Source organism: Bombina bombina, chromosome 6 (genome assembly GCF_027579735.1).
Source record: "Bombina bombina isolate aBomBom1 chromosome 6, aBomBom1.pri, whole genome shotgun sequence".
NCBI lineage: Eukaryota > Metazoa > Chordata > Amphibia > Anura > Bombinatoridae > Bombina > Bombina bombina.
This window is the reverse complement of record NC_069504.1, coordinates 128383966-128399053: the sequence shown is the minus strand read 5'-3', so window position 1 is coordinate 128399053 and position 15088 is coordinate 128383966. Positions and strand designations below refer to the sequence as shown.

General features: G+C 38.1%; 1 protein-coding gene across 1 annotated transcript in view; it reads right to left on the bottom strand.

Annotated features, from left to right (window-relative positions):
• Positions 1-15088, bottom strand: part of GRAMD4 (GRAM domain containing 4) — an 837450-nt gene that overhangs the window by 606115 nt on the left and 216247 nt on the right. The window contains exon 2 of the mRNA XM_053716614.1: positions 13657-13867. Coding sequence (XP_053572589.1) covers positions 13657-13867 — 211 coding nt within the window. The remainder of the gene's footprint in view (positions 1-13656; positions 13868-15088) is intronic.

Here is a 15088-nt window from a genome sequence, read left to right as displayed (position 1 = left end):
GAGATGAATCTCTACGACCGATAACAGAGAACCTATGAAATAGACCACCGTTAGGGAAATCACTGCATTCAATAGGTAATACTCTCCACGTCCCTCTGACATTCGCTGTACTCTGAGAGGAATCGGGCTTCAAAATGCTGAGAAGCGCATGTCAACGTAAAAATCTTAGCACAAACTTACTTCACCACCTCCATAGGAGGCAACGTTTGGAAAACTGAATTGTGGGTGTGGTGAGGGGTGTATTTATATATATATATATATATATATATATATATATATATATATTGTATATCCCATACGTCACTAGCTCATGGACTCTTGCCAATTACATGAAAGAAAATGGTATCTTTAGAAAGTTCATTTAATGGCGAGAAAAACGGTATATAATTGTGTGATATAGTGAGCGCTGGGAAGCTTAAAAGGACTGTGAGGTATGGATATGTTAAAAATGGAATGTATTTATTACAGTTAATATACAATGAAAATACAATATAATACATACAAATTAAAAAGCTTCTAAAATTCTTCCTAAAATCTCTATGGATCCATGAGATATAAGTCTTAAGGATATAGTGTTACCTATATCTGTGGTGTTGGAACAAATATTACGTTAGCTCCGACAACAGTCTAAGACCATAGTATTATGGTCTATAAAGTGCAGTTTAAGCACAGATATTTACAAACAGCAGATGTGATGTAAATGGCCAAAATTGGCGTAGTACAATGTCAATAATACAGATGTCAACAATACAGATGCAGTATAAAAGTATAAGTGATAGAAATACAATATAAATAAAAGTGTAGGAGAAATCCAATTGTGTAAAAATGGAAATAGAATTTGTTGAAAAAATGAAGAAATTTATGTCTCTCAAATAGTTTCTTAAAAAATGTCTCTTTGGAAAATCACAGTGTTCCAAAAAAAAATATATATCAGAGTGTTCCACAAAAATTGCAAAAGTGTTCCACAAAAATTGTAAAAAATTAATCCACAAATAAATATCAAAGTGTTCAAAAAATATGGTGGGTAAGTGCGTTCAAAGAAATCCTAGATGATTAACTTCCAAAATAAACTCCAATAGCTGTGGTAGACGTGAAGGAGATTATAAGAATGCAGAATATAAAAAATATATAAAAAATGTAGAATATAAAAATGCAGAAGAAAAAAAAAAAAGTACAATAATGTGGCGGGTAGGTCCAAAGTCGTCCTCCTAATCTGTGGGTGAAATAAAGTGCAATAGTGTAATAACGTCTAGATGTGGTATAATAAAATCAGAAATTTGCTCACCAGTATGTCGACGCGTTTCGGCCCTCCTAGGCCTTTCTCAAGACATTGATTGTCTTGAGAAAGGCCTAGGAGGGCCGAAACGCGTCGACATACTGGTGAGCAAATTTCTGATTTTATTATACCACATCTAGACGTTATTACACTATTGCACTTTATTTCACCCACAGATTAGGAGGACGACTTTGGACCTACCCGCCACATTATTGTACTTTTTTTTTTTTTCTTCTGCATTTTTATATTCTACATTTTTTATATATTTTTTATATTCTGCATTCTTATAATCTCCTTCACTTCTACCACAGCTATTGGAGTTTATTTTGGAAGTTAATCATCTAGGATTTCTTTGAACGCACTTACCCACCATATTTTTTGAACACTTTGATATTTATTTGTGGATTAATTTTTTACAATTTTTGTGGAACACTTTTGCAATTTTTGTGGAACACTCTGATATATATTTTTTTTTTGGAACACTGTGATTTTCCAAAGAGACATTTTTTAAGAAACTATTTGAGAGACATAAATTTCTTCATTTTTTCAACAAATTCTATTTCCATTTTTACACAATTGGATTTCTCCTACACTTTTATTTATATTGTATTTCTATCACTTATACTTTTATACTGCATCTGTATTGTTGACATCTGTATTATTGACATTGTACTACGCCAATTTTGGCCATTTACATCACATCTGCTGTTTGTAAATATCTGTGCTTAAACTGCACTTTATAGACCATAATACTATGGTCTTAGACTGTTGTCGGAGCTAACGTAATATTTGTTCAAACACCACAGATATAGGTAACACTATATCCTTAAGACTTATATCTCATGGATCCATAGAGATTTTAGGAAGAATTTTAGAAGCTTTTTAATTTGTATGTATTATATTGTATTTTCATTGTATATTAACTGTAATAAATACATTCCATTTTAACATATCCATACCTCACAGTCCTTTTAAGCTTCCCAGCGCTCACTATATCACACAATTGTAATCACATCCCAAGTCCACTAGGGGACTTTTGCCAGTGAGCATAAGGCTGTAAAATACTAGCGCTCGGTCTACCACACACACGTTTTAAAAAACGGTATATAATATGTGTGGGTACAGTAAATGAGTAAGAGGAAATTACAGCTAAACACAAACACTGCAGAATTGTAAAAATAGCCTTGGTCCCAAACATTCAACAAATGGAAAAGTGGTCTGGTCACTAAAGGGTTAAATGATAAGGGGAGGGGGGGGGGGGGAGCAACTTCAATAAAGATTTCTGAGCACTCTCAAGATGGGCCGGTGTATGTCACCATTTCAAATGTGACTAAACTTCTCACTAAGTACAAAGTCGACTTTCTATCAAAAAATTTTCAGGTACTGGTTTTAACCAAAGCTGCCTATGTGATGAATGTGACAGGGCATTGTGAGATCTAGGGCTAACACGAATCATAAGAAACTACTGAAAGTAAGAAAAAAGAAAAGTCTGCATAACAAAAGAGATCAACTGGTAATTTCATGAAAAACAAAATATGTGCTTACCTGATAAATTATTTTATTTCATGGTGGTGAGAGTCCACAAGCCATTACCTGTGGGATTCAACTCTTGGCCAATAGGAGAAGGCAAAAATACCTAACATTTCAAAAGATTTGAATCCCTCTCACCTCCTTGGTATCACAGTGTAACATTTAGCTAAGAAAAATTAGAAAATAGAGGAGGAATGGACAAAGCAGGGTAAATGAGGTTAAAAATTACGTGGACCCTGTGGGATCTAATACCCAAACTGTGAAGCCCACAAAACAATAGGAATGAAAAGAAGAAACTTTTAAATCCTCTATAAAATAGAGGGAAAAAACATAATTTATGCTTACCTGATAAATTCCTTTCTTCTGTTGTGTGATCAGTCCACGGGTCATCATTACTTCTGGGATATAACTCCTCCCCAACAGGAAATGCAAGAGGATTCACCCAGCAGAGCTGCATATAGCTCCTCCCCTCTACGTCAGTCCCAGTCATTCGACCAAGAATCAACGAGAAAGGAGTAACCAAGGGTGAAGTGGTGACTGGAGTATAATTTAAAAGATATGTACCTGCCTTAAAAACAGGGCGGGCCGTGGACTGATCACACAACAGAAGAAAGGAATTTATCAGGTAAGCATAAATTATGTTTTCTTCTGTTATGTGTGATCAGTCCACGGGTCATCATTACTTCTGGGATACCAATACCAAAGCAAAAGTACACGGATGACGGGAGGGAAAGGCAGGCTCATTATACAGAAGGAACCACTGCCTGAAGAACCTTTCTCCCAAAAATAGCCTCCGAAGAAGCAAAAGTGTCAAATTTGTAAAATTTGGAAAAAGTATGAAGTGAAGACCAAGTTGCAGCCTTGCAAATCTGTTCAACAGAGGCCTCATTCTTAAAGGCCCAAGTGGAAGCCACAGCTCTAGTGGAGTGAGCTGTAATTCTTTCAGGAGGCTGCTGTCCAGCAGTCTCATAGGCTAAACGTATTATGCTACGAAGCCAAAAAGAGAGAGAGGTAGCAGAAGCTTTTTGACCTCTCCTCTGTCCAGAGTAAACGACAAACAAGGAAGAAGTTTGGCGAAAATCTTTAGTTGCCTGCAAGTAGAACTTGAGGGCACGAACTACATCCAGATTGTGTAAAAGACGTTCCTTCTTTGAAGAAGGATTTGGACACAAGGATGGGACAACAATCTCTTGATTGATGTTCCTGTTAGTGACTACCTTAGGTAAGAACCCAGGTTTAGTACGCAGAACTACCTTGTCTGAGTGAAAAATCAGATAAGGGGAATCACAATGTAAGGCTGATAACTCAGAGACTCTTCGAGCCGAGGAAATAGCCATTAAAAACAGAACTTTCCAAGATAACATTTTTATATCATTTAAACTCCATGGTGGAGCAACAGCTTTAAACACAGGCTTGATCCTAGCTAAAGCCTGACAAAAGGACTGGACGTCTGGATTTTCTGACAGACGTCTGTGTAACAAGATGGACAGAGCTGAAATCTGTCCCTTTAATGAACTAGCTGATAAACCCTTTTCTAAACCTTCTTGTAGAAAAGACAGTATCCTAGCGATCCTAACCTTACTCCAGGAGTAACCTTTGGATTCGCACCAGTATAGGTATTTCCGCCATATTTTATGGTAAATCCTTCTGGTAACAGGCTTCCTAGCCTGAATTAGGGTATCAATAACCGACTCAGAAAAACCACGTTTTGATAAAATCAAGCGTTCAATTTCCAAGCAGTCAGCTTCAGAGAAGTTAGATTTTGATGTTTGAATGGACCCTGTATCAGAAGGTCCTGTCTTAGAGGTAGAGACCAAGGCGGACAGGATGACATGTCCACTAGATCTGCATACCAAGTCCTGCGTGGCCATGCAGGTGCTATTAGAATTACTGATGCTCTCTCCTGTTTGATTTTGGCAATCAATCGAGGAAGCAGCGGGAAGGGTGGAAACACATAAGCCATCCTGAAGTTCCAAGGTGCTGTCAAAGCATCTATCAGAACTGCTCCCGGATCCCTGGATCTGGACCCGTAGCGAGGAAGTTTGGCGTTCTGGCGAGACGCCATGAGATCTATCTCTGGTTTGCCCCAACGTCGAAGTATTTGGGCAAAGACCTCCGGATGAAGTTCCCACTCCCCCGGATGAAAAGTCTGGCGACTCAAGAAATCCGCCTCCCAGTTCTCCACTCCCGGGATGTGGATTGCTGACAGGTGGCAAGAGTGAGACTCTGCCCAGCGAATTATCTTTGATACTTCCATCATTGCTAGGGAGCTTCTTGTCCCTCCCTGATGGTTGATGTAAGCTACAGTCGTGATGTTGTCCGACTGAAACCTGATGAACCCCCGAGTTGTTAACTGGGGCCAAGCCAGAAGGGCATTGAGCACTGCTCTCAATTCCAGAATGTTTATTGGAAGGAGACTCTCCTCCTGATTCCATAGTCCCTGAGCCTTCAGAGAATTCCAGACAGCGCCCCAACCTAGTAGGCTGGCGTCTGTTGTTACAATTGTCCAGTCTGGCCTGCTGAATGGCATCCCCCTGGACAGGTGTGGCCGATAAAGCCACCATAGAAGAGAATTTCTGGTCTCTTGATTCAGATTCAGAGTAGGGGACAAATCTGAGTAATCCCCATTCCACTGACTTAGCATGCATAATTGCAGCGGTCTGAGGTGTAGGCGTGCAAAAGGTACTATGTCCATTGCCGCTACCATTAAGCCGATCACCTCCATGCATTGAGCTACTGACGGGTGTTGAATGGAATGCAGGACGCGGCATGCATTTTGAAGCTTTGTTAACCTGTCTTCTGTCAGGTAAATCTTCATTTCTACAGAATCTATAAGAGTCCCCAAGAATGGAACTCTTGTGAGAGGAAAGAGAGAACTCTTCTTTTCGTTCACTTTCCATCCATGCGACCTTAGAAATGCCAGAACTAACTCTGTATGAGACCTGGCAGTTTGAAAGCTTGAAGCTTGAATTAGAATGTCGTCTAGGTACGGAGCTACCGAAATCCCTCGCGGTCTTAGTACCGCTAGAAGGGCACCCAGAACCTTTGTGAAGATTCTTGGAGCCGTAGCCAATCCGAATGGAAGAGCTACAAACTGGTAGTGCCTGTCTAAGAAGGCAAACCTTAGATACCGGTGATGATCTTTGTGGATCGGTATGTGAAGGTAAGCATCCTTTAAATCCACTGTGGTCATGTACTGACCCTCTTGGATCATGGGTAAGATTGTCCGAATAGTTTCCATTTTGAACGATGGAACTCTTAGGAATTTGTTTAGAGTCTTTAAATCTAAGATTGGCCTGAAAGTTCCCTCTTTTTTGGGAACCACAAACAGGTTTGAGTAGAACCCTTGTCCTTGTTCCGACCGCGGAACCGGATGGATCACTCCCATTAATAACAGATCTTGTACGCAGCGTAGAAACGCTTCTTTCTTTATCTGGTTTGTTGACAACCTTGACAGATGAAATCTCCCTCTTGGGGGAGATAATTTGAAGTCTAGAAGGTATCCCTGCGATATGATCTCTAGAGCCCAGGGATCCTGAACATCTCTTGCCCAGGCCTGGGCGAAGAGAGAGAGTCTGCCCCCCACTAGATCCGGTCCCGGATCGGGGGCTCTCGGTTCATGCTGTCTTTGGGGCAGCAGCAGGTTTCCTGGCCTGCTTGCTCTTGTTCCAGGACTGGTTAGGCTTCCAGCCTTGCCTGTAACGAGCAACAGCTCCTTCCTGTTTTGGTGCAGTGGAGGTTGATGCTGTTCCTGTTTTGAAGTTCCGAAAGGGACGAAAATTAGACTGTCTAGCCTTAGCTTTGGCTTTGTCTTGAGGTAGGGCGTGGCCCTTACCTCCTGTAATGTCAGCGATAATCTCTTTCAAACCGGGCCCAAATAAAGACTGCCCCTTGAAAGGTATATTAAGTAATTTGGACTTAGAAGTAACATCAGCTGACCAGGATTTTAGCCACAGCGCCCTACGTGCCTGTATGGCGAATCCTGAGTTCTTAGCCGTAAGTTTGGTTAAATGTACTACGGCCTCCGAAATGAAGGAATTAGCTAGTTTAAGGACTCTAAGCCTGTCCGTAATGTCGTCTAGCGTAGATGAACTAAGGTTCTCTTCAAGCGACTCAATCCAAAATGCTGCCGCAGCCGTAATCGGCGCGATACATGCAAGGGGTTGTAATATAAAACCTTGTTGAACAAACATTTTCTTAAGGTAACCCTCTAATTTTTTATCCATTGGATCTGAGAAAGCACAGCTATCCTCCACCGGGATAGTGGTACGCTTAGCTAAAGTAGAAACTGCTCCCTCCACCTTGGGGACCGTTTGCCATAAGTCCCGAGTGGTGGCGTCTATTGGAAACATCTTTCTAAATATTGGAGGGGGTGAGAACGGCACACCGGGTCTATCCCACTCCTTAGTAACAATTTCAGTTAGTCTCTTAGGTATAGGAAAAACGTCAGTACTCGCCGGTACCGCAAAGTATTTATCCAACCTACACAGTTTCTCTGGTATTGCAACGGTGTTACAATCGTTGAGAGCTGCTAAGACCTCCCCTAGTAATACACGGAGGTTCTCCAATTTAAATTTAAAATTTGAAATATCTGAGTCCAATCTGTTTGGATCAGAACCGTCACCCACAGAATGAAGCTCTCCGTCCTCATGCTCTGCGAGCTGTGACGCAGTATCAGACATGGCCCTAGCATTGTCAGCGCACTCTGTTCTCACCCCAGAGTGATCACGCTTGCCTCTTAGTTCTGGTAATTTAGACAAAACTTCAGTCATAACAGTAGCCATATCTTGTAATGTTATCTGTAATGGCCGCCCAGATGTACTAGGCGCCAAAATATCACGCACCTCCCGGGCGGGAGATGCAGGTACTGCCGCGTGAGGCGAGTTAGTCGGCATAACTCTCCCCTCGCTGTTTGGTGAAATTTGTTCACATTGTACAGATTGACTTTTATTTAAAGTAGCATCAATACAGTTAGTACATAAATTTCTATTGGGCTCCACCTTGGCATTGGAACAAATGACACAGATATCTTCCTCTGAGTCAGACATGTTTAACACACTAGCAAAAAACTTACAACTTGGTTATAATCTTTTTTAGCAAAAAACGTACTGTGCCTCAAAGAGGTACTAACGATTAAATGACAGTTGAAATAGTGAACTGAAAAACAGTTATAGCATCAAACTTTAAAACAACAAAACTTTTAGCAAAGGTTTGTTCCCATTAGTAAAATAACAATAATTAAATTTGACATAAAAAATACAAAGCAACGTTTTTATTCACAGTCACTATAAGAATTCTCACAGCTCTGCTGAGAGAATTTACCTCCCTTCAAAGAAGTTTGAAGACCCCTGAGATCTATCAGAGATGAACCGGATCATGCAGGAAAAATAAAAGTAACTGACTGGTATTTTTTGATGCGTAGCAAAGAGCGCCAAAACGGCCCCTCCCTCTCCCACACAGCAGTGAAGAGAAACGAAACTGTCACAAATAAAGCCAAAAAAACTGCCAAGTGGAAAATAATGCCCAAATATTTATTCACACAGTACCTCAGCAATGTAAACGATTCTACATTCCAGCAAAAACGTTTAACATGATAAATAGTTATTAAAAAAGGATTAGTGACCTTTAACAGAGTAGTTCCGGTGAAATACCATCCCCAGAATACTGAAGTGTATACATACATGTCATTTTAACGGTATGGCAGGATTTTCTCATCAATTCCATTCAGAAAATAAAAACTGCTACATACCTCAATGCAGATTCCTCTGCCCGCTGTCCCCTGATCTGAAGCCTTTACCTCCCTCAGATGGCCGAGAACAGCAATATGATCTTAACTACTCCGGTTAAAATCATAGTAAAAAAACTCTGACAGATTCTTCCTCAAACTCTGCCAGAGAAGTAATAACACGCTCCGGTGTTATTTTAAAATAACAAACTTTTGATTGAAGTCATAAAAACTAAGTATAATCACCATAGTCCTCTCACACATCCTATCTAGTCGTTGGGTGCAAGAGAATGACTGGGACTGACGTAGAGGGGAGGAGCTATATGCAGCTCTGCTGGGTGAATCCTCTTGCATTTCCTGTTGGGGAGGAGTTATATCCCAGAAGTAATGATGACCCGTGGACTGATCACACATAACAGAAGAAATATGTATGTATGTATGTATGTATGTATGTATGTATGTATGTATGTATACACACATATATATATATATATTATACATACATACACACACATATATACATACACACACAAACACACACAATTTCCTTTAGACATCAAGTTTTTTCCACAAAATAAAAGTTTGAAAAAAAACTTTTTGGATGTTTTTGTACAAGTCTGTAGAAACATTTCTGTTACATATTTTTTGAGAGCCACTATCTATTTCATTTTTTTCTATTTTTCTAGTTTTTTCTGATTTATTATTTTTCTGATGTATTTTTGAGAGTCTTATTTTTTCTGAACAAGGTTTAAAATTATTTGTATTTGTTTTAGTTGATTGTAGATGCAACTATAGGAAGTCTTGATTATTGTTATCTACTTAGACAATGATAGTATGTGCTGTAATGTAATGTATTTAGAACTCTGGTTCTTATTTAGTTAGTTTGTTTTGTTAGATATAGTCCGTGTCTATTCTCACCACTTGTGGACATACGAGCATGGATTGGACCCCATTTTGATAATTGCTTTGGAACTATTGTGCCTTTAGTTGCCATGACAACTGTGATTATGTCCGCAGAGAGTGTTTTGGAGTATTCGCTAGGTACTGTTCATGTATAAATTGATCCTATTATATATCAACAGGTGGATAGATCCCTCTAATATTCCTTCTCGTCCATTGCATGATTATTGTAACCATTTTGCTTATTGCCATTACCATGGCAACATATTATGACGCTCTCATGTAGTGCGGTAATATTCTGAGATCTTGTGACATTAATCTGTATTTGCTTGTCTTGCTCTGTATCTTATACTTAGAGGGCTGGAGGCACGTTGCCAGGGGTAATGATCTACCCGGGAGAGAGCGTGGATTCTGGCGTCCGTGCAAAATTTACAAATTTAGTGGAGGGTAAGTTGTTTTACACACTTGTATGTCTGAGGACAGGCTTATAGTCCGAAAGCTACACCCAGGGTCTTAAAGAAAAAAAAGGTTAGGAGTGCGGTGTGTATATATATATATATATATATATATATATATAATTTTACTAGCTATCCAGATTAAAATTTTAGCCAGTATAACGCTAAAATTAGCTAATACTATAAATATTGTCGCACAAATTATCATCATTAAATACATTTATTGTTAAATTACACATTTAGAATTTGCTTTGGATAGCAGAATATGTTATAATATTAGAAAATATTACACTGCCCAACCCTGGGGTAGCAAGAGATGGTGCAGATCCCTGAATCAATGCCACGGTCAATGGATCCTGTAGGACACTCCCCAGGTAATGCTCTTGCAAGTAAGAGACCTGCATGACAAGGCCACCCACCGGCTGACAGTTGCCTTGACAAGCCATGCGTGTGACCAAATCCTTGCAGTATCAGGCATAATGTACTAACAGTCAAATATCTTCTTAATACATCTGTACAAAATACATTATTTGTGTGATTTCACATTTTACAACAGTCTTTAGGACATGTTAGTGAATAGAGGCTCTCTGTACAGAATAAGTGGTCTGGAGTGTAGGGCAAATGCAGGCAGGTTGATGATATATGTTTATAGGTGGTAACTCTGCAAGTGTGGGTGAGGACATGTTTAATACAAGTTAGTTAGCAAGAATCTGGCTATAAATGTCTGATGAGCAGTGGATGTATATGTATAACAGGCACATGTGTGTGCCACAGGTATGTCAGAGAAAGTTCAATGCAGTATGTATGTGCAGAAGAAGGTAGCTGTTTATGTTGCATTGGATTACTGTGCGTGCAATACTTGACAACTACATAACATGCACACTTTCCTGATCTCTTCATTGGAGAAAAAAAAAAAAAAAAAAGAATGGTACTTGTAAACAGACCCAATAACACTTTAAATGTTGCTAATAGAAAATGCAGCATAAGCTGCAGAGATGCTTTATAGTTTGCCAATATGTGTATAACTTACAAAAGAAACAGAGCAAATTAACTTGTGCCAGTAAAACAGAACACTAGTCTTGTTGCACAGTGAGAGTAAAATCAGGAACTAAAGGAGGAAGTCCAGCATTTGTGTATTCCCAGGAAAGCATACAAAGAATATTAAGTTTGGGTTTACTATAGTTTCTCCACCTTTAAAAGCCTCAAAAATTGCACCACTGAGTGACTAGAAGGGAGGTTCAAACATACTCACACACACAAATTAAAATAAATTACAATTTAAAGTGGGAAAGTATTCAAATGACACTTTATGAGTAGCACTGTCTTTCTTTCCATTATCTGATGTATGTAAATATTACTTGAATTCTGTAATTAAATTAATACTGCAAGTTCACTGTTAATTCCCAATACAGTGTGTGATATATACATACATAAATCCCCGCTTTTCAGTTGCACTCTATAGGTTGACAAGATTCTGTTTTGTATGTTTGGATAAAGTTTTCACACATATTCCCATATTTTGAGGATTATATTTATACACATTTTATTCAATTATTTTCTTGACTCTTATTTGTATACTATAGTTTTAACCTTTCGATTACAAATTTTAAAAAAAATAGTCGAGTCATATTCTTCTTTTTTGATAGAAATGAGTTTTATCTCTTAACCCTTTCATGACCGGGCTAATTTGTCTACATCGGAACAACATTCCGATGTAAACAAATTGAAATCATGCAATTGTGCATACGATCGAGAGATTTCAATGATGGGATTGGTTTCAGGGGGTTGTCCCTATGACGTTAGGCACGCCCTCCAGATTACGATCCCATTTAAGAAGCGCCGTTTGCTTCATTACAGCCAAACCGCTAGGATGTTACATGCTGTCCTAAAGGCACTTAAGCTCAGCGCAGTTAGAATGGCATGGAACGTCCTAACGTTGGGAATGGGTTAAAAAAGCTCAGCTTTCCTAATTTCCTTCTGTCTTTCTGTTTATACTAACACTGCCTTTATGTACCGCTGTGAAACATCAGTAAAAATAATATTTTGTTAGATAAATTCTATTATAAGTTTTTCAGCTGCAACAGAATATACACAGCCACTAAACAAAAAAAGAGCAAATTAAAACCAACTTCTATGAAACATTTCAAATGTTTCATAAAAATATTACCAACAACAGTGTTGTCAGATTAACCATTGCATCACCTAAAAGCTCATGGCTCATGAGAATGGGCAGTAACACTTCAGTAGCAGCTGCCGATAAAGAACAGAAAGCTTACAGTTAGAGACATGAAACCCAACATTTTGTTTTCTTATTTTTCATGATTCAAATAGAGTATATGTGTTTTTAATAAACTTTCAAATTTACTTATTTTATCCAATTTGCTTAATTCTCATGGTATTATTTTTTGAAGTAGCAGCTATGCACTACTGGGAGATATCTGAAGACACCTGGAGAACCAATTAAGAGAGGCATTTTTGGGCACCCACAAATCAGCAGCTACTTCCCAGTAATGCTTTGCTGCTCATGAGCCTTTCTAGACATGGTTTTCAAATAAGGATACCAATAGAATGAAGCCATTTAGATAATAAAAGCAAATTTTAAAGTTGTTTAAAATAATATGCTCTGTCTGAATCATGAAAGATAAATTTTGGGTTTCATGTACCTTTAAAGTTTAAAAAAAAATGAAAAATTTTGAATGCCAAACCTAAGTACAGGCTTATAGCAAAATTTGCTGTAAGATTTAGGATAGGATATAGATGTGATGCATTGTAAAGCACAACAATTTATTAATGGGATTTGACCTGTTTGGTTGTAACATAAATATGTACAAAAACAGTTTTACCATCTATGGCCTTTCATGAAAACCTAGAAGACAGATGAGCGGCACAGTTTGCAATAAAGGGATAGAAAGGTCCAAATTGAAATGTGCATCAGTGGATTATAATGTGTAATAGAAGCATTTTTTCTATAAGCAAAAATGCTTCTAGTAAAAGTTATTACTGTTTTTCTGCGGCATATGCACATATCCTATATATGTATATGTATTAAATCGCCAGCTCTCTGAGCTTGAATACTGGTGCAAAGGCCTTCAACAGGTTATATGCATATGCCACAGAAAAAAACAATTTTTTACTAGAAGCATTTTTGCTAATGGAAGTATATTGTAAAAATGCTTCTATTTCAAATGGAAATGCATTTATTTCAATTTTGACCACTCTCTTTAAAGGTAAAGAGCCAATTTGAAGCCACAAACTCCTGTAGCTATCACCAGTGGTGTTCTGCAATGTGTTCCAGCTCCAAAACAGGACTTTACCATCACTAAGGGGTTAAACATAGTTAGCAAGGTATAGTAGTGTAAAACATGCACTAACGCAGAGCGCGACTAACCCAGGAAACAGGGAGCCACTGGCTCCTAGAATTTTACCCCTGGCTCCTAACTTTTTGGGTGATTCTCTTTATATCTATATACAAATATCACTGTCTGGCTCTGAAATATTGCTCCTGAATTTTAAACAGAGTTGTCGACCACTGCTCTAATGCATAAGAATGTTATCTTAATATCTCAGATCAAAGCCCTCTGGGCTTGAACGTTTATGTGAGCTATCCGAGTCTAAAATAACCAGGTCTGATACTGGTTGTCCATCACATAACATCAAATTGAGTTTTTGCTATAAAACTAACATTATAAACCATTGTCACATCAAATCACTGCTTATTGTTTTACCTATTATGTAACATAAAGCAATATGGTAAGCAAGAGGTTACTTACAGGGTCCTTCAGTTCCTCATTGTCTCTGACTGCTGTTCGAGGTATTTTCAATGGGATTTCATCTCCGCATTCAGTGTCGGAAGCATTTGGAGACTCTGCTAAATCTGGAAACTCTTCTCTCTTCTGACCTCTGAACCTTATCTTGTCCAATCTCCTTAGCATGTTCAGCACCGCACCTTTTGGTTTTACTTTAACATGACGGTTGATGTCCCTGAAAGGTGCAGAAAAGCAAGACATTTAACAAAAGCAGCTGAAGCATTTCATAAATGAACTTGGCAGTGTTAGTTTGTCAGGTTTGACACACAAACTTCCACGCCCATCTAAAGCATGTTTCATAGGCTGAGATACTCCCTTTGAGTTTCTTAAAGTAGCAGATTTATTTATGTCATTCTAGGCAGAAGAGCTGTCACATGATATAAATAAATAACAAAAACGGAGACATTTACTGCAGCAGCCTTTTCAGATGTTTTACAGAAGTAGACAAATAGCATAGCAGAAAATATTTGGTACTATGAAAATTAGCTTATGAATACGGCAAAATATCATTATACAAAATTACAGCATTGGTACAAGAGGTACAATAAATAATTTAATCCCAAAGTACTTTAACTATTCAGAAACAAAGCGAATGAATATAAATTTTAATATAACTAAACAACTCAGAAACCGTATGTATTTCAGCAACATTTACAAATCATATTTTTTGGACAAAATAATTATACTATGACTATTAATCTACTCATATTATCAATCTATTATTAGAATGAGATCAGAAGTAAATATAGATTAAAAATGCCCAACTTTAGATTCTCAAGTGCAGCAAACAAACCAGACTATCAAGATTTCTCTGCTTGAGGAATAATCAGTAATTGCTGAACCTGATTGACTCCCCTAAAATAAAGTAGGAAAATAGAAGTGAACTTAAAAAGGAAGGAAAATGCAATGAATACTAATTAGAAACGTTAAGCCAGGGATCAAGAGGACACTTTGGAAAGCAATAAAAAGTGTCATTTAAAAAAAAAAGGAGGAATTATTGAACTTTTCTAATGGGTATGCACTGGATATCTGCTTTTAAAAAAAGGTGTTTTTAAATGCACTATAGCTACTTTTTGTCTTTTTATCTGCTCTCTTCCAAGGCAATCCTTAAAATCTGTCCTGTTGGGGAGGCCTCAGGACAGGTTTGTAAACCAGTGGTCCAGACAAATTTTAAAGGGACATGAAACCCAATTTTTTTTCTCTTTCATGATTAACATAGAGCATGCAATTTTAACCAACTTCCAATGTACTTCTATTATCAAATTTACTTGGTTCTCTTGGTATCTCTCGTTGAAAAGCATGGATGCAAGTAGCGCTGCGGAATCTGTTGGCGCTCTACAAATAACCGATAATAATAATAATGTAAGCTCAGGAGCGTGCAAGTGTCTGGAGCAGT